At 34.1% G+C, this 27,786-nt stretch overlaps 1 protein-coding gene and 1 long non-coding RNA gene across 5 annotated transcripts in view; one reads left to right on the plus strand and one right to left on the minus strand.

The window, feature by feature from the left end:
- Amph (amphiphysin) overlaps window positions 1–16,170 on the minus strand; it is a 181,337-nt gene extending 165,167 nt beyond the window's left edge. For all 4 annotated transcript variants that reach the window (XM_076523696.1, XM_033483497.2, XM_033483496.2 and 1 more), the window contains exon 1: window positions 15,941–16,170. In XM_076523696.1, coding sequence (XP_076379811.1) covers window positions 15,941–16,009 — 69 coding nt within the window. In that variant the 5' untranslated portion in view covers window positions 16,010–16,170. The remainder of the gene's footprint in view (window positions 1–15,940) is intronic.
- A 60-nt stretch (window positions 16,171–16,230) lies between these two features.
- Window positions 16,231–27,270, plus strand: LOC143259857 (uncharacterized). Its single transcript, XR_013033872.1, has 3 exons — window positions 16,231–16,782; window positions 25,129–25,255; window positions 25,311–27,270. It is a non-coding gene; the product is annotated as an uncharacterized LOC143259857 (long non-coding RNA).
- The last annotated feature ends 516 nt before the right edge of the window (window positions 27,271–27,786 follow it).

The raw sequence follows: 27,786 nt of genomic DNA on the forward strand, positions 1-27,786 counted from the left end.
TGAACATTTCGCAGAAATAATTAAAAAATGAAAACAATTTGATTATTTCTACTGAATAAATGCATCACATCTGAAACTATGTATTAACCATGCTTCCAACAGCTCGGTTGCATCAGCGCATTAGGTGTTCGACTGTGACCCCATTATACATATGTACTAGGTTCGCGCCCAGCATGAAGCTTAAAGCTCATAAGTAATATTACTTGACACTATATGTATAACGAAATCCCCGATTTCCCTTGCCCCTCGCATCGTTCAGATTGTAGGTAAGAGCCATTCTTCCCAGTTCTCAATAGTTACTTCATTTTAAGTAAAAATTTAAAATACAAATTCGAACGAATTCCCCAGCTAGAATGCTCTAGCTTCCGTATTATGTACCACTCCCACTAACGTTCTCCGCTCGTTAAGCTATGCTAGTTTATTTAAAAAAACTGAATTCGTTCGAATTTGTATTTTAAATTTTTACTTACCACTCCCACTAACGTTCTCTTGACGGAATCAAAACTTCCTCTCATATGTGAAAGAGCTAAATTCCTGTGTGTAGTATATAGAGGCTGTCCCAAAATTATCGTATTTGCAGGAAATGGGGGATTCCTGAAGTCATTTGAAGTAACATTTTCCTTAACGATGCGATCCGCGGCTTTGTTTACGAGTTATTAACGAAAAATAGTGACCAATGAGAGGCGAGATCAGCTAGCACAAGACGGCCGAGTCAATGAATGATTGAAGCCCAGTTCCGCTTATTGGATCGACCGCCTCGTGCTAGCTTATTGTGATGATTGAATTGTGATAATTATTGCTGCAGAGCTAACCACTATTCTTTAGTCACCTCTTTATTTCGAGTAGGTTTATCAGCTAATCTCATATGTTCATGCTATAGTAGTGAACAAAATATTGACCACATTGTCTGGCAATTCCCTACTTACGAATCTGAAAGATCCAAACTATATTGGAAACTAAGTAACTTGAAACTATCTCTATTAACCACTATGTCTATTTTGCTTGTTGCATAAACCCATGGTTTATGGTTAAGTACAATTAGTTCGTAAAGTATAGCGAATAAATTGACCTGAGATATGAAAGCTCATAACAAAAAAAGAGAAGAAAGAAACAACGAATCAGAAATAAGCAGAAATTGCCGTATACTGTTTTGGATTTATTAGTGGATATACCATTAGAACATAATCAGCAACATCATATTCAAAATTGGATCCTGATTGGTTTTATATATAATATTTGTTCTCTACCGCTACCACTACCTCTATTCTCACATTCAATCTCTAATGTGTGTATGTGTGTGTGACGTTAATAAATTAAAGTTAAATGAATAACTTTGCTATTTTATGAAAGGGCACGTTTCCTTATAGATAAAAAATTAATTAAGACATTGATTTAACAGATTCGTGACGAACGAATTCGCAAAAAATGTATGCATATAGTTTTGATTTTTTACAGATTTTTAAAAACTTGCACTTTTTCGTAAAAATAATTCATTTTTTCATGATCGATATATTAAAGTAATAATCATTAGTGATTAAAATTGTGATCAGTGACTTTAAAGAATCTCCATGTATTTACTTCTCAAAAAAATAATTTTTGTGTAGACAATTTCCTTTTTATTGATGAATGATTAATGAAATCCTAAACATAAAAACCTAAATATAACGCATTTTTAGAAACATTCATAAAGTTTTCTAGTATTTATATATGCTTGGCCGCGTTTCAGGTGTCTCGGCCTACTGTGCGACGGGGCTTAGTCGGCCGAGATAATCAGAGCCGTTTCACACGAGGATACGTGTTTCGCGATTCGTGTATGCAATGCAGCGTTCGATACGGGTTCGACGTATAAATTATAAATGCAATAGTAATAAGGCGAATGCCTGGTTGTGTTGTGTGAATATGACAAACCAGTAATTAAGACGCACCAGTCGATATTCGCATCGAGTTGAATGCGATCGGTGCGGAGAATGATTTGGCGCGAACGTGGCATCACTTTTTCAGCGGCGCTATTCATATATAAATATATACTTATATTTTTATTAATTAAAATTATACAATGAGAATCGAATATCCAGTAGGAAAAATTGTTGCAAAATATATTAATGATACCTCCAATATATTCATCTTATTCATTATATGTATATATAATGAATATATAATGAATATATTATATGTTTATATAATGAATAAGATGAATATATTGGAGGTATCATTAATATATTTTATTTATTTATTTATTTATTTATTTATATATATATATATATATATATATATATATATATATATACTTGTAATTTTTAAAACATTTATTTTATCTTTTGAATTACTTTGAATGTTCTTCAGACATGTTCGTATTGTTATGAGCGTAATGATGAAACCAAGAATACTGACGGCAGCTCATCCAGCGTAATTTACAGCCGAGCTCCCCTTGAAAAGTTCATCGAAGGTGACCATCCCCTTGATCTAAGCCCTACACATTTTCCGAAGATAGTCCGAGTTTAATTTACCCTTGTATAACCTCTGCAATTCGCGCGAGCATTAAACACACATTTTAATTTCGTATAATTCTAATCCTAGTTTAGTTATTTAATCATTTATAGTTTACAATACTATGCACGCGCGTGTATAGTTCTTTAAAAAATGTACCGCCCAAGATGCAAGTTTTAAACGATTGCCTATCAAGCTGCAGAATGTAACAACACATTTGCGAGGTAAGTTACCTCGCAAAGGAGGAAGCCATGAGGTTACGTAAAACGTGTGGCTCTTCATTTACTAGTGCTTCCCGGGTGCAACATTAGCGTGTTCTTCTTCTCTTCCTTCTTTTTTTGTGAAGGATAGTAGTATCGACCAGAAAAAAGTTATTAATAATTCTGAAGTTAATGTTGACATGCGAACAGTATGACGTATATACGTCAGTCAAGGGTAGAAAACGATTTACTAACTGAAAAATTCCAAGTTTTTTCTGCTTTAATCTCTGTAATGAATAGTAATCATCAGCAATTCAATAATAACAAGCGTAAAGAGTATATAATGACATAGTAGCGATACTTCTGCTGAAAATTTGCAATATCTGTTTTTATTTATTTTGATGCCAATTACTTCTAATTAACGGGTACGATAGAGCCAGAAACTGTTTGACCAAATGAAAAAAATACTTCATTGTCACCGATAAAAAAATTCAAAATATCGTTTATCTTTTCATTCTGAAACAAATCATGGCTGTCGATTTGTACTTTCGGAGATGAAATTCTTAGATAAATGTTTATATCAGTCTTGAAATTGATTCGGTGCCTGCTCGTTGAATCCATTATGAAACGGTTACTGTGTGATAGGAAAAAGGATTAAAATATGATACGTGTCTTGTAACTTTACAGATATGATTCACTTCAATGACTGAAATGTATCATTGTTAGACGTATTATTCGATGCATGTAAATTTGAAATAAGCTGACCTCAAATATGGTAAAACTAACGTACCGTATACATATTATAAAGAAATTAGAATTTTAATAATCGTTGAGCGTTATGTTGTATCACAGATTTGTGGTAGTAGTGGTAGTCGATGTGAAACAGCGTAGCATCTACGGAAGCGTCGAAGGTGGGGATAGACGCGATGTAGAGCTTCTGTCTGATCGTAGTTCAGAATTATAATATTCACCGGTAAACGCGCCGCGGCACTGTGCTGGATTCCCTGCGCATGTGTCGTCACCCCACTCCTTGCGTAGTAACATTTCCTGAATTCACTGATCTCACTATGGTATTTAGATATCGAGTCTAATGTACTGTCCGATGGAGAACGAATTCCTGACTCTTTTATGCTATCAGAATTGGTTTAAATTGGCCCTTGGGTTATGGGTTTCTTGGAAATAATGTATAACATGTCATATTAGTTCGGAAAAGGGTGGCTGTTTTCCTGAATGAAAAGTTCTTTGTACTCACGCATGTCTCTCGGAACGGTTAGAGATCAGCAATAGAAAGATTAGAAAAATCTTCGTACGTAATAATATAAAACAATTTTTAATTTAGCCCAAAGGAATCACTCTAGGGACCATCGTCCAATGATTGAAATCTATATTTGTCTGTTAGAAACAATTTTCTAAAAACTTATGTGAGGTGTTAAAAATGAAAATAGGACAACGACGATTCTTGTGTTGCGTCGCTATAGCTTAATTTTAATACTTACATATTTGTTGCATAGATTTAACAGTTACATATATGTACATAATAATACTGAATCTATATTGATCATTTTCTGCCACAGTTGATAATATAATAGTTTTTGATAAATATTTAGCCAAACATGTTTTTTATCACTAACTGAAAGAATCATTTTAATTCATTTAAACTTCACTACGCATATCAAACAAGTGATGAATACTTTTTTCAAGCACCATGCAAATATCACATCGAGAACACATTTAAATCGATATGTGTCGCTTACCTGAATTCTCGTATAAAATAGACTAGATGATCTTAGAACACCCTTTATTTTCGTTGCACGTGTGTCGGATGATTGCCAACTTGAAACAATGAAGTAGCTCTTAGGAATTGATGTAATGAGAGAAAATAATCAGCAGAATTTGCAGACAACAAAAAGACAGTGACAGTGCCGATAAAAAAGAGATAAGGAGAATTAGAGATGTAGAACAAAACGATAAAGAAAAAGGAAAAAAATGAAATCGACTTCTGTATTTAACATACTGACACCTAACCCAGACCAACGAATTCAGCGACTCCTCTGGACCTAAGCCAGAGGTTCGACGGTTCGACAACTCAACGGTTCTCTACTTCTCTGTTCCTATGTTTTACTCCCTTTTTTTCTTTAAATTTGGCTTGCATCTCGACTTTAGAATAGACACACGCAAGATGTACTATCGAGATCAGAACATAAATAAAGATACGCAAATCACAGATTTTTAGAAAACTCTGCTATATTATGGAAATCATAAAACTATTCGACATATATTTTTATTTAGCTAGTAACATTTACGTCGGAGGATTAAAAATAATTTTGCCCTGTGGCAAAACACACATTGTGACATTGTAACACTTTATTTACTAGAAACTTATCAATAGGTTTTATAATGATTACAATTGTTTTTTTAAATAATTATTTCAAAAGAACTTGTTGTATTATATTAATACAAACAATTTGTTGAATGGTGGCTGAAATTGTCAGTTTTTAACAATTTTTTAAGAAATTCTGAGCGAAGTGTTAAACAGAAACCTACATGTTTGATTAGATATTCATGCAGCAGACATCATATCTTGAAAACATTACATACTTGTATCTTTCGCCACTACCGATCCCTATCCGTGGACCCATGTAATAATAAGACTAATTCAGGGATATATTAACTGCACGTATACACATGTAATGGAGATCTCTAGTACTCACTATACCTAAGACTACGTGGTATACACATCGGGTAATGCCAATCAAAACAATAAGACAAAAGCAAAGGCTAAATCTACGTATAGTCGCGGACCCAGTACAGTAAACTCTCCCTAAAACGCCAAATTTTGCATTGCTGTAGTTTTCCCAGTGCTAGTCCTACGCCTATGTGATTTATTGCTACGCCGATGCTACAGTTCGACAAAGTCGATGAACACGTGTGCTGCGGCACGCAACGCGGCTCCTTTGACTCGAATTCCCGGAAGACAACTCATAATACAATAACATAACTTTTTTTAATTTTAACATTTTAAAGCTGATTCTTTTTTAACACATTGCTGATTGTAGTTTTCTGATTAAAATGAGACCAAACACGATATAGTTTGGGCAAATATATCTGATTAAAATAAAATCAAACACGAGATATAATTTCTATTACATTTATTTATTTAATATTTATTCTGTAATTCATTTTATTCCATTATTGCTGTGACTATATAAGAAAAATACATTGTTATACATATAAATAATAACTGTATAGTGTATTTCTAATATACTAAAGTAATCTATTCATCGCAAGTGTTATAACGATTATGTATACATTAAAAAATTATATTCTATATCAAATTGTTTTGTGGCGTATCGTCTATGAAATTGTGTAGTATCGGGGCCTACGGTGATGATTTTCCTCTATTTCCTAATAACAAATAATGTAAAAAGAAATTAATTTATAAATAATTCATATTCAAATTGGCTGCAAATTTTTTTTTTACCATTGTATGAATACGTACCTACTTATTTAATTTTCCTTGCCTAATAAAAATAATTTTAATCTCTGCACCATGTATTGTATGCATGGTAATGCTCTTGCATTGTGAGATGTCATTATCTCGAAGGCCCTACGTAATTTATTGTTCACAATCTCATGAAAAATCATTTGATTTAAAATTCCAGGGTTGATGGAAAAAGTACAGTAAACTGTTCCTTCACACTCTCCGTCAAATGCGTACACTCGTTCCACCGAATCTCCACCGAATCGTGGCATGTCGCCTCCGAAATGCAGTCAAATATAGGCCCGAATAGCATAACTCCACTGATATTTTCTTTCGAATGACATACATACCTTCTTTAACGTTATCTTTAATAATTTCCTAATTCTTTTTTTGTTATAATTACAATTTGTGTAATAAAATAAAATTTAAAAGTTACTTGTTACGTATAATGAATAAATGTGGTATAAAGCATTTCGTATTTGGTCTCATTTTAATTGGAAGAATCTGACCAATATATTAAAAAAAATTTCATGTATAAAAAATTAGAAATAAAAAAGTTAAGTCGTCGTTTTTATCCTAGCACGATAATGTATTTGCATTAATGTACACCTGCATGCTGGCCGCTAGCTGTTAAGTTTGCCGACTGCCTCAAGTTTCGTTCTCTCTCTCTCTCTCCCTCTCCCTCTCTCTCTCTCTCTCTCTCTGACGAGATGTCGGCAACTATGAATAGGCAAGCCGCGAGACTCGAAGAATCGCGTCTTAGTATCCTCCGATTACTATTTTCAATTCCGAGTGCCGAGCATTCTAGGGAGAATTTACTGCACTGGCAAATTTTGTATTCAACGTTTGTTTCATAGCTTGATTCTAAGCAATTACAGTTACCGCTGATCAAGAAAAACCTATTTAATATTTTTTTAACATTTCAATCCTGTAGTTTGCCCGTGAGATTAGCTACAGAGTAAATTGGTTACAAGATGATTTTTAAATTTTGGAAAAATTGTGACATATTTTCGATCTTAAGTCGCATATTAAAAATTTTTTCAATTTTTTCCCTAAAAAAACAGAAAATTACAGATTTCTCAAAAACAAAAATATGCTCTTTTTTAATATTAATTCCCTGATAAAGTACTATAACAAAAAGTATGCTAATAGACATTGGTTAGTTCGTGATATTCTTCTATAGTGACGCCCCGCGGTGAAATAGACATCCATGGTAGCCAGGATATTAAGCCAGATTTCAAATCGAAGGAGTAAGAGTAAGTCACATGACACGCCGAGATTCCCGTACAGAGAACTCAACCAGCATACATAATCTCAATCTGTGCCTCCTTGTTTGTTTGAATGAAATCGTGTGATTTTTGTACGTTTCTCATACTTATTTATTGCCTGTATTATTTATAATGCATGTATGTAGCATTATGTTTATTTACAGTTTTACAGTTTTACAAATTGGATCGCGTTCATAACAGTTGTATGAACACGACGATTTTTCCAATGACAGGTATAGGAATATTGCATTTCCTTAAACATTTTCAATAAATTAGCAGTTAACACATAATATTTATAATAGAAAAATATGTTCTTTAATCGAAGAGATCTTAAGGCCTATTATACTGCAAATTGGAATGATTTTTAGATTAAGCAACTTCTGAAATAATTAACTAAAGTTAAGCGATGAGCTTAAGGTGCTAAGAATTAGAACATCGGTGAGCATCTTTAGTTAACACGTTCCATATCGAGCCATTTTCCACCGACTTTTCATTCAGACCATTCTATGTTTTGACTAAAGATTGATAAATGTAATTATCAATTATTGTATACATATAACAATTAAACAAACTTATTTGTTTTGTTTATACTGCATTTTTTATAATGCCTTACTCTCTTCATAGAAATTTATTTTTTAGTCTTAAAATTATTATAATACCGTGGTACGCGGTCTGATTGGAAAGTTTAACGCGTACCATCGGTAGAGTGCACGTGGCACGAAACGTGTTAATGTCCACATAGAAGTGAAAATCGTTTCTTTCTATTATAGTTTAAACCGCATTACAAGTATCCTATAAAACGATACCAGAGGTAGTGTTTAGTTTTAAAAAATGGTTTAATATACTTTAAAACACATATAACCGAGTACTTATACCAAATTGATTATACACTATACGTAAAAAAGGTAAATGTGTATGTAAATAAGCTAAATACTCGGCCTCGTCCCAATACCTAGACAACGACGTACATATTTTTTAATATTAGGCTTAATATTATAATCGAATTATCGAACTTAAATCATAATCTGTAAGTATTATGTAGTATAACTAATAACTATTATTTTATTCCGTCAAAAACATTTAGCAAAAAATATTTTGTCGAATCAAGCACACTTTGTTACAGAATTCAGAAATTTTTTTTAACTTCTTAATAAGAAATATATCGAGTATTTGTAAAGAATATATTTATTATCACTTTTCAGTATGTAATATGTTACGTATAAGATATCATTGAAATGAGAAAGAGTCATAAATTTGATTACACATTATAAAAATATAGAACATTTTTTGTTAATTGAAGAAACAACAATTGAGCTATTGGTACACAAAATTTACTTGTGCCCCAGTATTAGACCTGACGACCATCTATCAGTACACGCACGTTTTCTAGATGTACCGATAGCTGAACCCAAGCAAGGAAATTCGTGTTAACAGTACTTTCGTTTATATTTTATAAAAATTGAAATTATTCGTAAGTTTTTCTATATACTGTTTTACAAATCATATTATTTATTATACAAGAAATCAAACATTCTATTATTTTGATAATTTGAAAGCATAACCTCAAAACTTCTCGTTTTTTGTTATAACAGATAAAAAATGTCAAAGAATAGAGAAAAGAAGATACATGACCAGGAAAGTCTGGAACGTGTTGTAGAAGAAATAAATAAAGAAATATCACTAACAAAAATATTACAATGGATTAAGCATTGCAATACACGTGAAAATGATAAATTTGTAAATAAAAGTTTTTATATAAGAATGTGTATCAACAAGTATTTGTACATGATTTATTAGTTTGAGTTATCTTGTAAAAAGAATTCACATTCTAAAGCTCTTTTTCAAGAATATAAACTTTTCTCTACATACATATAATATAGTACAGCTACTGAAACAGGTCTGACTAGGCTGTCCGGGTAGTGTATATTTCAGTATATTTGCTTTTCGATAAGTACGATACTGTTTTATTTAATTTTTATTTCATGTAGAATATAAAATATATTAGAACGGGATCTTGAGTGACCGAGTATTGGTATATTTACCTTGGGTGTGTTCTTCATGTCGTATCGTAAGTTTATCGTATTTTACATTCCAAACTATACTTATATTTAAAATCGGATGTTTTAACCATGAATCGGAAAATAGCTTTTCCCTTCGTTCCTGAGAAAGTTCATTTCGAAAGAAATCTAAATTTTAACTCTAGTCACACTCTCGTAATATTTCGATGTAAACATTGTTATTTGACTATCCAGTTTCTAATAATTAATTGAGATGTTGGTAATTATTTACATTTGGTGAGACCTCACTAATTTCGATGACCTTGAAATATGTTGTCAAGATCAACATTCTGGACAACTTTTTCAAATACATGTTGCCGTCGCACGGCTTTAGTTTCTATGAAATTTGCAATTATGTATATGACTGCGATGTCCTAGGTTGCCAGATTTGGATGCGAGTTTCCAGATTGGTAGAGTAGGACAGGTAGTATGGCGGGACGGCCCTCACTTGCCTCGCCTCGTACGGCGGAGTTGGAGCCACTCGAAGTCATTCGGCCAGATAAAGGGCCTCATTGTATTTCCATTCGCTGCCGTGTTCGCATCGCGTCCGTAGCTAAGAAATGCAATACAATAAGGACACTCTTTAGCTCTCCATACTACCTATCACCATTCTACCAATCTGAAATCTCGCACCCAAAGCTGGCAACCGGAGTGGTATCCTACAATTCACAGTTACAACAGTGTCTGCGATATTTGTTTAGTTTAGGGGTTACCTTTCAGTTCAAAAAATGCATCGATTCAGAGTCGGTTTGGGTTAAGAACGCATGGGGGTGGAGAAGGGCCGCCCGACCATATTTGCAAAAAAACTATGCGAAATACGAAACATTGCAAATGTCTCAAAAACTATAAGTCGTCTGCACCAAAATCTAGTCCGAAGTATATTAAGTTATATGCTTGCCAAAAACGTCCACTGTTCTATTGTTAAATACAATTATATGTATGTATACCTACAGCATTATCAAAAATTCATCATAATTAAATAATATATGAAGTGAGTCAAATTTGTGAAATTACTCTAATATTTTTTCGGATATTATCGTATTCATGTAGAAAATTCAGTGTCCGAAGAAAAATATGACTAAATGCAAAGCAGATTTCTTTCATACTGAAATTGTCAAGAAAAGGTGTAATTCAGGTCTCAATGGAGAAAATGAAGAAAATTCCGTGCATGCAATTGTATTGTTTTAGCTTATTTCTCTGTTACATTCGTTAACGAGCGTATCGATGCGTGCCTTGATTACATGAATACAGGCCTGAATGCCTGTGTACCAGATTTGCTGGAAAATTCGAAATTTCAAAGATCGTTCAAAATCCACCACACGAAACGAACAATAGCTTGTAAACAATTAACCGAAAGTAAAGGACCTAAAAATCGTTGGCATAGTATAAGTATTTCCAGCAACTTTTCACGGTATTAGATCCTGCGGAGGTTACGAAAGAGATAACCAATCATACCATCTGCATTTCCACAGTCGCAATTCCGTATTTTCTCACTCCTTAAGCTCTAAACTGTTCGATATATGACACATAGTATCACGGTGTATTTCTATCGATATAAATAGAACATCAACAGTTTCTTCAATCATGCTCGTCCAACGTATCAAAATAGAGAAGTACACTGATACATATTACGTATTCCTACTCTATCCGGTGCAAAGCAACGATTACAATGTAAATTGCGAACACCTAATCAAAAATAAATTACAATAAGCAATTCTTACCCGAAGTCAGTAAAATAATATCAACAAAACTGACGCTTCAACGACTTCAACGAGCATGACTGAAGAAACTGTTGATGTTCTGAACGTGTCGATAGAAATACACCGTGACCTCGTATCAAAGAAATTCCAAATCAACGAAAACATTGTCGATGAACACGGTCGACGAAACTCAGTGTCGCTAGAATGAGTATCGATGATAATATTCGTCGATGATTTCATACTGTCAATAAATGCATGCTGTCGATGAATTCGTGTCGTGGAAACCACAGTTGGTGAAGTGATTGTCGATGATTACGAAGTATGTAACTCGTATGTTTTAATCTATAACAATTTCCTACTTATATTACTTACCAATATACATATTTAATTATACCATTTGATGTAATTAGAAATATTAATATTTAGCAATATCAAATTCAATCACTATAAAAATACAATCACAAGCATAAATTAGTTATTGTCCCTCATGTGCGCTCCTGGCCAAGCATTACAAAATATAAAAATTGTTGTTGCCACACTTTCTGTCCCCCTTCCTCATATCTTTGGAAATGTAGACATCTTTTAATGAAATAATTTTTTCTCCCTATCTTCGGATTCTATCTAACATATGTAATGATTACATTAGGGCTTTTATTAACTGAAAATATAGAAATGTTGTGGCTGCCATATTACAATTTTTAGATCAAATTACACTGATTCCATAAAATTGAGGCTCTCATAGCATTTTTGATGTATCTATACACTACTAATGTATGGAGTCCAATAAAATATAAATATCACATCATTAAAATCCCTGACATTGAGATGCAGAAGTGATCCATGTGGCATGGAATGGCCTAAACGTAAAGCGTCATTGACAACAACATAAACAACGAAAAGTATAAGCGGTTAAGTGGGAATTCAGACACCGTAGCTCCTTCGGTAAAAGTATAATTGTTTCTCCCACGGTCAAAATAACTCCTCCTTGTGGAAAAAAGAGACAACATCATTCAAATTTTGTTCTAACTATACTCATTCTTTTAAATATTCTAAGCTAATTTCTTGCATAAATTCCCTAACTAATACTAACGTCATAATGTATACTACGATATTCCACAAAATAGAATACGATATCCACAATATAATATTATTACTTAAGCATATAGAAAAGTTTGGAACTTCTACTTCCACAGATTTTAACTGTATTTTCCCGAAAATTGCTTTTGTTAGAATAAGGACAAAAATTAAAATTTCTTTCTATCTTTTGATTTTCTACGAATTTAAATGATGCCGCAGTTTTTAATCCTCGGACGGCGGACTATCTCCACAACTATACTAGTGACGATGTTCATAACAATTCTAAAATTTATTTAACAATTTTTCAAAACAAACTTTGAAGATATTTCTCGCCTTTCCCATGTTCCTAATGTAACAGCAATTTATTTTATTAAATTGCCAAAAATTGAATAATTTGGTAAACGATTTAAATACTCTGGGTCAAAATGAACACAACCACCGCTTTGCGAGGGTTAAATACACACATACTAGGGGTGGGCTGGTAACCGTGCCTCAGGTCGGGTTGAGCGTGACTCGGGTACTCGACATCGAAGTCAGGTCAGATAATGCTAATTATCCCGGTTCCCGATTCGAACTAATCACTACTTGATTCGACTTCGATGTCGAGTATCCGAGTATCACAAACTTTCCCAATCCGAACCCGAGAAAAATACCCGATCCGACCCGAACCCGAAATGTCAGGAATCCGTCCACCCTAACACATACGTGGTACAAGCCCGATGAAGTGCGGAGATGCAATCTCCTTGTGGTGTTGCTCGAGTGGTTCTAGTGTCGGCGGCCAACTTTTCATCTAGAGAGCGATAAAACGGTGAACAAAAATTGTACGTCGACCTTTTAGGTGTCGTAAAGGAGAGCCTCTCGTCTGCAAGACCTCTAGAAGGTCATTTTGAAACGATTCATAGATCCCGTAAACAATCAATTAAACTGCGTGATCATTTGAATTGTTAAACAAGCCAAAAAGGCACCACTAATTTTTCACTTCACTATTTAACAAATAAGCAATCTTTAGAAAATAAAGGCTTCGAGTTTTTAGATGAACCCATGCAAAATATTGCAAAATTTATTTCGCGGAGTAACTGGAGTTCAAACGTTGATAATCTTTCGAACAAAAACAAGCGATCCTTTAATTTAGTCGAGTACTGTAGCTTTTATTTATCACTTTCACCGATAATCTGAGATTTCTCTCACCTACATTGTTTAGGCTATTATGCATTATGACCCAGTGCCTTAGAAACTGAAAATACTATTCGTGAAGCATTCTATTTCTACGCCGTGTTACTTACTATGGAAATAAGAACTATGCAAAAACTCGTCTAGTATAGTATGTAAAACCACAAACAGTTGATGAACCGTGAAGGTCTGATGAAAACTGTATAGTTGGATAAAGAAATTAAAACTATCATTTGACCAAGTTATAGGCTATTTATTTGTTGGGAAGAAATTTACCAAAATTCAACTCTGTAGCTTCTAAAATTTTATTAGTTTTTGCTTTACTTCTTCCCATTTTATACCATGCAAAAATTTTGAAAAAATCGGTGATAAATAAGAGTACAGTTATTGAGGTAGATGAGGCAAATCTTTTACCGACATTTTCATTTAATAGTTTAGTTGGAAAATATTGAAACTACAAATATGTAAGTGCAAGTATGTAATATTTAAAAGTTCTATTACTTTTGTTTCTTGTAGTAATGACAATTTATTACAATTAATGCCTCTCATAAGGTATATTGTAGTTCAAAAGTAAATTAGAAACTGTTTTTTTTAAACATTACATATACATATGTATAACGAAATTAAACAATTTTTAACATTTTTACAGTCTGTAAAACAGTGCATAGATCGAAGAATTTAAAAGTGATACAATTTGAAGTATACTATATATGTATATTATCTCTAGAAAGTTAAGTCTAGAAACTCTTAAGGTGGACTTTGTCCAACCCACAAGTTTAATATTTATAAACTAAATCAATTTCCTATATGCAGTTTCATATATGAACTAAAGAAAATTTTTAGATACTAAATTTTGACACGTAAGCAACAATAAATAATTTCTTGAAAATTTTTTGCAAAAAAGGAATCAGTTCAATTTATCATTATAAAACTTGTAGACTTGACCAACCTTCCCCATTTAGAAGTTCTAAGATTAAATATTCGATTGTGAAGCAGTTGTAAAAATTAGAAATATGGATTTCTATCCTGTTCAGATATATTATTGCAACAAGTATTTTATTTCATTCCTTTGTGAATAATATAATAGAATTTACATACACACGAATTAAAATATGTAAATGCAAATATACATCTATTTTATACAGTTGTAATATGTAATATTTGTGTCTAGACAATACCGATGGAGTTTAATTTCACGTATATCTGCTTACAGTTTATCATAATGCTAATTGCACTGATCTTGAACTGAATTCAATCACATTAATGATCCCTTGTCATCTTAAATTATTATCCTGTTATCTACATAATAAAAGCAACTTGTAATTATAAATCTTATTCCTTGTGGAATAAGCAAACGTACACCTTATAACAATTACTCTATACAGAAATTATCAAGAAAGCATCAGTGATAGAAAAATGAATGCGCAAAACATCAATATGTACTGTACATTAAGCTGTTTGACACATCGATTCTCTAGTAATGTATAATGCTCAATCTATAATAATTCTCATTCGAAAACAGTTTATAATGCATACACGCTTACACGCTTCTTGTTTCTTTTGAGAAATGAAATATAAAAGCAGAATGGCATCTGTGTTTGTTATATAACACATATTGAACAAAGGAACAAAAATTCTTCTTCTCAACGTTAGGAATCAGCATGAACAGATTTAATATATATTAAAGAAATGTTTGGATAGTTCAATATTCAAATATGTCCTTCACATTATACTTGTATATACTCAGCGTATAAAATAAAATGATGTAATTTTAATACCTACGTTGAAAATTTATCTTTCCATAAACATATTTATATAAAATGTCAGTTATTTTATCTTTCTTCTATGGTAGAAATCTTAAAAAGTATAAAATACATTTATGCAAGAAATACTACTTGATTCATTTTAAACTTAGAAGACATTCAATGCGTGAAGTAAAAAATTTAATATCACATGACAATCAATCTGGTTCATCAACCATTTTACATTATACGTTTTTCTAGCATAGTAGACACACCTGTAATATACGTCTGATGCGTTGCTATGCTGAATCAAGCCCAAGAGTTGCATAATTGTCATTTAAAATGAAACTGCTACACAACTAGTACATAATATATTTACTGATTATATAAGTCACCTTTTGCGCGAATAATACTAACTAAAATGTATTCAATAGTGGTCTGTTCCACAAGTCGGTAAAAAGAATTCTTAAACGTAAGAGATGTCAAATTTGTGGTTTGGGTAAGTAGAACGATCCAAGGGTAAAAATAAAACGGAGCAGAAAGTTTATCAACGCGTCAAATGTACGTTTACATAGAATGTAATATCGAAACCATCGATACGATATTGAACGAAACGTAATAAAATGAAATGAAATAGTATGAATTACTTCGAATACATATTGAATGCAAGCGAAAGAAAGATGCAAGTTTGTATGGGGCGTATAATTCACTGGCACGCTCAGGGAAACCTGTTACGAGCATACATGCTTGCCGCTTACCTTCTCCTTTGCTCTGCCTGCATGTTTTTGCACGGTTTTCGCGATCAAGGCACCCTTACTTTCTGCCATTTTCGTTGTGTTGTGTTGCTGAAAAGATGATCACACTGGAACTTATCTGTGTAAAACACTAAAATCAACTTCGAGTTCGGCCAATTTTTCTCCGCACTGAACTACAGCAAAGACGCACTAGTGGAAGCGCGAGGAAACGCTAAAGACTGAACGCTAACTCGCATTCCCAGAATGGCTTGACGAGTTTATAACAGTTAACGTGTAGTGGCAGCACCGTCCACGCTTATCCGCTTATGTAAGTAGGTATGCACAACGTTAAGAATATTGCGCCATTACGCGAATGTAGATGGTACTATAATATTTAATCGTATAATATCTATTAAAACACGAGCGAAGAATACAAGAATTCGACTTGTTTTACTACAGACAAGTTACGGGGAAATCCAGTTCATCTTATGGATCTATATGTCGTCAAGAGCTGCTGTAGTGCTATTCTGTATGCTTAGATTTTTATGGCATTATGATATTACGCAGACTTGTAGAACTCGATGCATGAACTAAAAACTCATGCTGTTCAGTTCTTTGGTACTGTTTAAGCTTTGAATTACAAGAGTCGAAAGTTCAGAGTCAACTTTTTTTTAAAGAATTACAACTCGAATAACATTATTTCAGATGTACATACTTGTCAGCACAGGACAAACTGTATTTTCGTTTAAATAAAAATGCAGTATTTTCGAAAACGTTGTGAACAATATTTTTGAATTCTAAATCTGAATATGACTTCGAAGAGGGGAATGTATCGACTTCAAATTTCTTCTGTTTCATCAACGAAGGTATTTTACCCAATTCCCTGCAAAACTGATTTTATAGCCCTGTTTCCATGATGAACTGCTCCGTGAAAAATGGGACATGGGCCGCATCTTTTAAAACAACCCTAATTCCTAGAAAAATTCATTCAAACCTATAATTATTATTACACTATAATATTTATTTACAAACGCTTGGTCTCAGAAAATTGAATTTTCTTGTTCACAATTCTATAAAACAAAATAATAATTACCATCTTCGCTTATAATATGTTTGAAAAAGATCTGACTTATTATGTACATAAATACATGTATGATAAATTTTAGAAGTTGTTTTTGCACATTAACTTCTTTTTTAAAATAGTTCTGGAGGATATTAATGAAACGTATACTTTTTACTTTTCAGTATTTAATTATCTACAAAAATAGTATTTTTATGGATAAAAATATTTTGTGCAAGTAAAATTTCCTTAGAAACGTTAGTAATTTGACGTTGTAAAATAATGCAAAAAGAGAAAGTGTGCATACACTGCCAAGTTGTATAGTAACTATGCATACAAGGTTTTTCGTTTAAATTGAGACTAGGGAATCGATTTTCTACAGAATCGAATTTTCCGAAGCGATTTTCGATATTTTTTAATCGATTCTTGGATATTTAATTTTGAAATGAATCGAGTTTTTTAATTACAAATCGATTTTCGATTTTTTGCCACTTACAACATTTCGTCTTCCTAAATTCATTGTCTTTAGATAATTGGTTAATTAATAAAAATCAAGCTTTTCAATAAAAAAAAATAACTCAATATTAAATGTATAACATTTATACCAATATGATTGGTATATTTATTTATTTAGAACTCGAAAAAATGAAGAATTAACAATAACTGAAGTGTACAATAATCTTGTAAATCGGTTTTAAAGTGCCATAAGAATTAAAATATTGCATTTTAGGTCCGATTTTCTTTTTTAAATCGATTTTCAGAGGATCGATTTTTCACGGTTCGATTTTCTAGTGAATTGATCTTTGACGTTGCAATTCAGAATCGATTCAAGAATCGATCCTTTCGGAAGAATCGCCCATCCCCATAATTTAAAAAAAGAAGCTGGCACACATCTTTCAGTATTTTTATTGCGGATTCAATTGGCATTACTAGGTTTTTATGCGTAGATATTTACAAGTTCATTTCAAGGTCATCTTGTTTTTTTTTTATCGTTAACCTATATTTTTTATTTCGCAATCATATCCTACGTTCTAGGTTCAATATTTTCTGTGATGTTTAGAGAAACAACTTTTCATAGTAGTTACGTTTATCTCTCTCACTCTTCATCGAAAGAAAAATATCAAAATATTCCAGACCTGTAACTACCACCATTACTTGAAGGTAGGTGTAAGCCTTGCAGCAGACGAAACATGTGGCTTTACCACGATCGCCCGGCTCATTATTCGCATATTCTACGGCAACTATTAAATAGGGATTTTACTGTCCATCGAATAGGTATTTCATATGGGATTACCTTAAGGAAACATGAAAGAGTCACTACTTCAGAAAGCATGAAACAGCGAATTATAACTGCGTGTTGTCATGGCAGGAGAAGAACTTTATTATTTGTTCATCAATCTTTTATTAAACGAATTAATATATATTTAGAAGTTGAAGGTCAAAAGCATCGAGCATTTGTTGTGATCTTTTTAAATAAAATAAAACATCTGTCAGAAGAAAATATGTTGTACGTTGTGCTTGAGCAATTCGTGTGCTCCTTATATTGAAGGCATTACTTTTGTTTAGGTGCCTTTCATTTATTATGTACACGATGCTTATACGTTCAGCCCGTTCATATATTGATCAAATTATATATTATATTATCCTATTCATTTATGTTAACAAAGTGCCGTTGGGTTAGGATCATGTATCAGATCATTTACAATACATATAACTCTAACAGGTTATGGGCACAGAACCACGAAAATTTTGTGAAGAAGTAAAGTCATATTAAGTGGAATATTACGTGCATCTCTTGTGAAGTTAATTGAGTGAAGTGAGAATAACCGAAAATGACTAGTAAGGCAGGAGAAAATACTTCGATTTTAGAACACGATTATACATAAAACATTGTATTTACAATGATAATCATTATACAAACCTCTTACCTGCTTATCTGAGATTATTCAATTATAGTGGTTTTCTTGTGCATTAAGGAACACCCAAGTTATTAGTAGAATATGGGAAGCAGGTAAAATGGATCGGTTGTAACACAGCATGGCATTATTTATGTACGTGTCCAGTCGTTACAGCCATAACATTGGACCCATTTTTCATTAAATTTGTTTGTACTATAAGATTCTTAATCATCTTCGTATGCTTTTATAAGCATGGTTCCTTTATTAGTTTCTCTAGTTTTTGTACGAGGCATTCTAAAAGTTTAATTATGATATTAAATTATTGCAAATTTAAATTTATTAGATAATCTAATTAAATATAGGTACTTATTTAAATTATAAGATGAGGAAAATTAGGCGTAGATATCTCACAATCAACCCCGACTGTCGGTGTTACAATCATCCCCGACCGCACATTCAATCTTCAATTATAAATTGTTATCTATAACATGCTTGTTAATGCAAAGTAACTATCAGTATTTCTGAAAGGAAGAATATATTTTATTATACCGAAAAATTAGAAAATATATATTAATATATTTATAATATATTTACAATATATTACCGAAAAATTATTTTCTTCCTTACACATAAGTATGATAGATGAGTATGTAGCAAATGTCATTTTACATTTTATGTCTGAACCGTGTAATAATATCTATCATATATTTTGAGATATGTAACGTGTTACAACCGTCATTGGTCTTCCCTAACATTATGTGGTTCAGTGACAGGTTTAACAAATACTATCTTAAAACGATTTTATTTAAACCAGGGCTTGGAGATAACCAGCACGCAACATGGGGACCACGAGGGTTATGCCTCCTGACTTCCGTCGCGCGTCTCGCTTCCCGTGATCGCCCCTTTCGACTCGAAGCACCTCAGGCACGTGTGCCTGTTGCTTTATACAGGGTATCCCAAAATTATCGTGTTTCCGAGAAGAAAAATTCCTGAGATCATTTGAAGTAACTTTTTCCTTAACGAAAATGCAATCCGCGTTTTTGTTTACGAGTTATTAACGAAGAACCGTGACCAATGAAAGGTAAGCGTGCGAACTGCAAGGTGGACGAGCGAGCGAGCTGCACTTGGCTTTGGCCGCGGGACGCGTAGTTAAACTGTGACAGCTGTTTTAATTATTAATTAAGCCGTTTACAGTGAAGATTATCAATAGGAAATCCTGTCGAAGTTGCGCAAACGATATTTTTGTTCCAATAATTCTGTACCTAAACAGAATTCAACGAACGATTCGCCAAGCTAATTTAGTAATAAATCGTATTAAAGAACATGAAAGACATGCTTGTTTAAGAATTGTGAAGAATATCATTAATAGTAAACTCAGCCATTTAGTTGAGGATGCATTTCCTGCTGGAAATGTGAATCGCGATTGGAGGGACCTCAGGTAGGAACGGTATGGTAAACACGGAGTTCATTTTCACAACACTGTCGCCAAACACTGACCACTTAATGAATCCTCGACAATCGGGGAAAGTCCGTTGGATTCCTCTCGTTGATTCATTTTGGTCGAATGAATTCACAGAGTTCACATTTACATCACTGTCACCAAACACTAGCTACTTAATTTAAACCTCGGTAGCCAAAAAAGGTGTGCAGATGTCCTTTGAACTCCTCTCGTTGATTTCTGCATTAACTGTTCGCCTTTGTATATTCCGAAATTCCTCCCGCGACCTCCGCACTGTTTTATTCACATTTCCGCGGCACTTCACAAATACTCAAAACATTCGGTATTGTTCTTGCAAAGAATACATTGCGACGTTAGCTCGACGAAAACTGGAGAGCGACTAAAAATCCCTACCACGCACCTGGAAATCTTGTTAAAAAATTTTAGAACTTTTACCTGGTGATGAGTATACTGTGCAGCGAAATTCATCGTGCGAGCCCGGCTATTAGAGCCTAAGCATAAGTACCTACAATTGAACCATACAATTGTTCTTCTAACATCACTATACCATACTGTTTTTCTAATATTTTTGAGTATCGTTAACGAGAACGAAGATATCGCTTTGTAACAGCTTTAGTGAATCGCCCTATATAATATACATTTAATATGATAAATATAAAATAAGACTTAAAATGAATGGAACAAAAGAAAATAAAAGTTAAAGTTAAAGTTTTAAATAGTATATAAAAATTGTTTTAAAATGTAATGCTATGCAGTCCCTGAACTCTCTGGTTGCAGTGGTTCCACTGAATGCAGGACCGAGAGCAGGAGATCTAAACTCTATCTGCATCATAGTATAAACATATCCTGCCCTAAGCAGCTCCTACGAAGAGTTTATTATCGCCTTAAGAAATGTTACAATATGTATGTATTATTCAATTTGTAGAAGAAAACTTCTGAGTACTTCATATTATTGATCATAATTTCTTTATTTTTGCAGCTTACTAATTTGTTTCGTTTACTTGTATATTTCACATTATAAGGAATAATCTAAAATTTTTAATATCTATTAATTTATAGATAAAGAAGCGTTCTGTGATACCTGTTAGAACACTGAGAGATTATATCGTCCGATAAAATCAAACTTTTTTTTTATTTCCTACAGCCACTATAAAATTCTTGTAGCGCTTCACTCTTCAAACAAGAATCCAAAAGCCGAGTTGCTTCATCACTCTCAGTTTTTGAAAAAAACGAGCTTTTGTAAAAACCAGAAGTACATCAGTTTGTACATCAGAACGAAATTTGTTGAATTCAATTTTATTAGAATTTACATAAAATTATTTTGGAATGTGTTTATACATAATTAAGAAAAAAATAAATAAATAAAGAATTTTTCTTATTCGTCAAAACTGTATAGAAGTACATAAATAAAAACGAACCTTTCTTCTTTAAGTAAATAGAGCGTATTTATTATATGGTATAAATATAGGGTCACAAAAGTCTTCGTACACTTAATAATAATACGAATTAATACTTCGTGACTATTAATACTTCGTGAGATTACCTTTCGCTTGAATTACAGCTTGTAATCGTTGCTGCATTGTTTGCACTAAGTTGGAAGTAATTTCATTGCTTATATCCTCCCATTCAGATTTTAAAATGTTTTTTAATTCTTCCTGGTTCGAAATCTGCGTTCTCCTAATTTTTTGGTCCAATTCTTCCCACAGATGTTCAATTAGATCGAGATTCATTGCTATCACAAGGGGAATATTATAAATAAGCCACTGTACTAAATACGATTTATGTTTGGAATCATTATCTTGGTAGAAGTTGTAGTCATTCAAAATTCTAAATTTCTTGGCACTAACTTTTAAGTTACCTTTAAGTATATTTAGATAAACAAATTTATCCAGAACACCGTCACTTAGGTGCAAATTGCCCGTCCCCTTTACTCATGCAACACCATACCATTATCGACCCACCACCATCTTTCACACTCGCTCGCAAATTCTTTTTATTAAAGACAGTTTCTGATCTTCTCCGCACCTTTTCCTTTTCATATTATTGTTAAAAATTTTATATTTACTTTCGTCACAAAATGTAGTTCTTTCTCAAAACGACGTGGGTTTACCGACATCATTTTTTGCGAATTGCAATCGTTTCTTACGATTAGTTTCATTCACTGGCTTAAGTTTGTGAGTATGGCTTAAATTTTGCGGTACGTGCATGAAAATTATTTCGATGTGTAATGTGTGTGTACGGCGTGTCGTTTCAGCATGCATATCAATTCCATCTAATTCTCGTAATTCTTTTGCAATACTTGCTTTCATTTTTATTTTTCTTAAAATAAAATTTCTGATTAATATTCGGACACCTTTTAAAACGCAATAACTTTTTTAGAACTGACTTTTAGAAACGACTTGAATTTTGGTAGGTGATAAAGGGGCCCAGACTATTAGATCATAACTGGAATGCTTTCTTTTAAATTTTGTTATTGCTTGGAATGACAAAAAAAAATAGAAGACTCTCATTTTTTAATTTTTTTATCTGAGCTGACAACGAAAATTTAAAAAATGCATTTTGTCGATTTAGGTAATTTATATGCATGTTTCATCGGAGTCGGTTAACGCAAAGTTAAGTTATAGGGGTTAAAAATTTTGACAACTGCAGAGTTCTCATACTTGTTGGTAGTCAAAAATCGGGATAAAACTACGATTCTCGCGATCTTTACCTGAAATCTTCTTTCTTCTCCATTCTTACTTAATCTATCAGAGGCAGTGATTTTGTTAGTACGACAACCTTCTTCGATTTCAAATAAATTCATAGTCCAGATCTTGGTACAGTCCTTTCGTAAGTAACCTTTCCTAACGTTACAATTGGAGACACCGAGGCAATCGAACAGTAAAAACAGTATTCCATAATTTAGAGAAAGTGGTCACAGTAGAACAGTGTCGTAATAGTTTCGTGTAGTGCTAACAACACAATTGCAACTGCTATTTATTTTTCATTTATAACCGCACTAAAGAACAATAGAGATCCTTATTAATAAACTAGGAATACACAAATCCAGAATCGCATGATAAAGTTGAGGAAACGCTCAACGTATTCAAACAAATTTCACAAGCCTGCAACATTGACGCGGTGCTGTCGACTGCCAGATTGCAGTCAACAGCAATCAAGCTGTTGTTTCAAGCTTTTTTATCTATTGCGCAAACATTTTTTTAAATGACCTACTTCCCCAACTTTCTCTTATGGAATGCTGGGTCATTGACCAATAAAAAACAAGAATTATGCCTTGCACTACAAAGATATCAAATCCACGTTGCCTTAATAACAGGAACCTGGTTGATGAGTAATAGACACATTTCTTTGTCCTATACACTATTATCGATACACTATTCTCAAGAAGGGTAAAGATACCCCTAAAAGGGGAGTTGTCCTAATAATCCATAATTCACTTGCATTCAAGGTGGTTAACCCCAACTATAACTTCCAATTTGAGGCCGCATTCATCAAATTGAACATTCCTTTCATGTATATAGAGGTGATATACATACCGCCGCAGTATAAAATCAACAATACAGACTTGTATTCGCTTATGGAGATCTCGGACAAATTGATCATCGAAGGCGACTTCAACGCCAGACATATGACGTGGAACAACTTCTCTAACAATTCGTCTAGACTAGCCCTGTATAAACACTCCTTAAAACATCCAAACAGGGTCACTGATCCCCAGGAATTTACCTTTATTCCTACAGACGGCAACAGGAATAGCTCTACTATCTATTCATTTCTAATAAAGCACAATAGAGACTTTGAATGCAGGACTACCGGACGACGGCATTACCCAACACAGGCCTGTCTTCCTTCGGGCTACAGAGAACTCGTTGCACCCTTCTAGTAGATTGCAAAAAACAGACTGGAGTGCATACCAGATATATACAGCCAAATTCCAACTTATCACAAAATTCGGCAACAGAAAAGAGATAGATAACTGCATTACAAGTTATTAACAAAAAAACAGCGACCAATAAGAGACCGGATCAGCTGGCGTGAAATGGCCGAGTCAATGAGCGGAACTAATAATTCACTAATAATTCGTAAACGAAGTCGCGGATTGCATTTTCGCTAAGGAAAAAGATACTTCAAATGATTTCAAGAATCCCCCATTTCCAGATTACGAGATATTTTGAGACACCCTGTATAATACTTGGGAAAATGAAAAACAACAAGGCTCCGGGGTGTAATAAAATTACACCTACTCTCTTAAAAAAAAAAAAAAAAAAAAAAAAAAAAATATGCTGCCAAAAAAATCATACTATAACTCTATTACAACTTTAATCAATTACTATCATTTGGCTACTTCCCGGACTCATCAAAGATTACTAGAGTGGTACCCATCCCTAAGCCTGGTAAAGGTACGAAGACATCAGATAATTATAGACCGATCAGCCTTTTATTAACAATGGGTAAATTGTTTGAGAATTGCCTGCTGATGTTGCTGGTGGGCAGATTGGACGACTTGGGTATATTGAGAGATCAGAAATTCGGGTTTAGGGCTTGTCATTCAATAAAACACCATATCATTAGAATAGCCCAGAGACTAACTCATGAAATGAACATTAATAGAAGGACTGCAATGATGTTCCTTGACCTTACCCGCGCATTTGACACGGTGTGGCAGGAGGCGCTTCTATACAAGATCCATGACATGCTTGCCATGACTTGCCTGTATCTTTCGTCATGATCCATTCCTTCCTGACAGATATATATATATCTTAGTAAAATTTAATGGATCGAATTCTGGGCGCAGGTTGGCGACGGCTGGGATCCTCCAGGGCTCCATTTTGGGGCCTGTACCCTTCAACTTATGTATCAATGATATCCCTGAGACGCCGGACTGTGAAGCGGCCCTCATATCGGCCTCATGGCCCTTCAAGGTATGAACGAGGAGACTCCAGGACTATCTGTATGTTGTTACGGATTTTTTTCAAGGACTGAAAACTGACGGTCAACTCGGAGAAGATGCAGATCATTTATTTCTCGAGGAGAAGCGAATTATCGGGTGATCACTGCCTGAGCTTGCGAGGTTACACCATTGCATGGTCCCCCGTGGTTAAATACCTAGGAGTGCTATTCGGTTCTAAGCCCAGATGGATGCCTGCAGTTATGGATAAAATTGCAAAAACTAGAGTTGCGTCAGCTGTCCCGCGCCCTTTAATCAATGTGGGCTCGAGACTCCGAAGGGGCCTTAGACTCGTGCTATATAAGGTTTACCTGAGGACAGTTCTAATTCATGGAGCTCAGATGTGGAACTCTGCACATTCGTGCGTTCTCAAAAAACTGCAGGTCACACAGAATCGTGTACTCAAAATTATAACTGGAAGGCTTCCTAGATACAGTACTCGCGACCTGCATGGGGAAGTCAAGATTGATCTGATTTATTAATCAGATACATCGGTAACTTGGTGGCCACGTATAAAGTCAAGCACCACCCGAATCCATTAGTCAGAGAAACCAGACTATTCGACAGAACCAGAATTCCATACCGAATAAATATCATTTCCATTAAACATACAAAATCTCAGATTCTCCTACGGATTACTAATGAGGTGGTAACGGTGCAGATAAAATCTACTGGAGAAGTCATTCCAAACGGACAAGATTCTCTCTACATTACGCTTTCTTGAAATAATAAAGAGGCATATAGCTAATGACAAGGTTTATTTTGCAAATTTTATCCCTCACATATAATCACTGATAAGACATAAATAAGACAAGAACCAATTAAACCTGTAATACCACACCTACGAATCAACAAAACGCTAATAAGAAGGACTACACTTCCTGGCACAGTTAAACACTAAAAGAACTTAGACGGAACAAAAAGACCCGGGAGCAATCCGCTGGGGGTACGGCTGCGAGGTGCTTCTTGCTGTACATACTCCTGAAAGGCACTGGTGCGACCGCTTCTTTTCGAATTCCAGGTGCTTCCAGATCCGTGGGCAGCATTACATCCCTGGTCGTCGAGCTAGACGACAGAGCAAGGTGCGTAGTGTCTTCACTGGCTTGTCCAGGCGGTCCGAACAACTGCGAAGTAATGTCTGTTGCTCAGAAGTCCGCTGAGAAAAGCCTAGGACTGATTCCCACCAATTCATCCATGTTAAGGTCCTCGTAGAAGTAGGGTAAACGCGTTTCCCTTATTTGTAGAAATGATCCCTTCCTATTAGCCCCAAGTTAACCGCAACACTGAATTTTCACGAAACGAGGGACTCGAGTCTGGCCGATTAAAAACAAACAACGCCTCCTGACTCTCGCCACCGTCTTGCTCCCCCATGATTGCCACAATCGGCTAGGAGCATATCAGACACGTGTACCTGCACTTTGTGCAGGAGTATATTATTTACACGACAACGGTCGAACGTGCCGCGCGACGGGCGTCAGGAGGCGTTGAACAATCGAGATAAGGTGAAACAGACGCAACAATCAAAAAATTCAGGAGCGCCCACTTATTCCTAAAACATTAACTTCAGATTCTTCTGATGAACACATTATTTGTAATTATTAATTACTAATTAACATCTGTATTAACTTTTCATTGCATCATGCAACAATCGTGATGTACTATACATATTTTTATATTTATGTTATATCATCATATTTATTTTATATAATTTTTTGCCTACGTTAACGTATAACGTTAAAAAGCCGTAGATAATATCGGGAAACGAGAAAATGAAACACTCTACGCATAAACTAAATGACGCAAAAGTCAAGAGAAATCGGTTGCCCACTTCACTTAGCCTCTTCCAATTTTCACAATTTTGATTACACTGTCCGACAAAATCAAACTTTTTTTCTGGGTTCCTATAGCCACTATGAAATTCTTGTAGAGCTTTACTCCCTGAACAAGAATCCGAAAACCGAATTGCTCCATCACCCTCAGTTTTTTAAATAAACGAACTTTTGTAAAAACTCAAAATTTTCGACAAAAATGAGGTATTGCATGAAAAGTACACAAACGCTAGAAAGTTCTAATCAGTCTCAAAAGATAGAGGAGAGTTTCCCGAATATAGTGGCATGCAATTTATTAATTGTTTTTGGTCCTAAATAGCAACAAATTGATGTCAAAGTTTAAAAAAGTGTCGAAGTGCGCAGTCTTCCCGCAATATTTTTGTATTTTTACGAAAAATTCTTTGTTCAGCACGAAAACTCTACCCAAGATCGGATTCTGTAGACATTTCTGAAGAAGAAACGGCCCGATAGAAGTGTCAGAACGATGTACATTTTGAGTAGGTCGAGAAAATGTTCGTCGGCAACATGTACACGACGTTTTGCCGCTGTCCTTCGCTGCTCGCTTCTCTTTGTCCGGCAGGGCCGAGCTATGCGTAATCAACACCGATGGAGGGATCCAATGGGGCACCCACTTAGCGTGTGCGGTGTGCTATTTTGAATTTTTTTTAGTACTTCA

The sequence above is a fragment of the Megalopta genalis genome, chromosome 7 (assembly GCF_051020955.1).
Source record: "Megalopta genalis isolate 19385.01 chromosome 7, iyMegGena1_principal, whole genome shotgun sequence".
NCBI classification, from domain to species: Eukaryota; Metazoa; Arthropoda; class Insecta; order Hymenoptera; family Halictidae; genus Megalopta; species Megalopta genalis.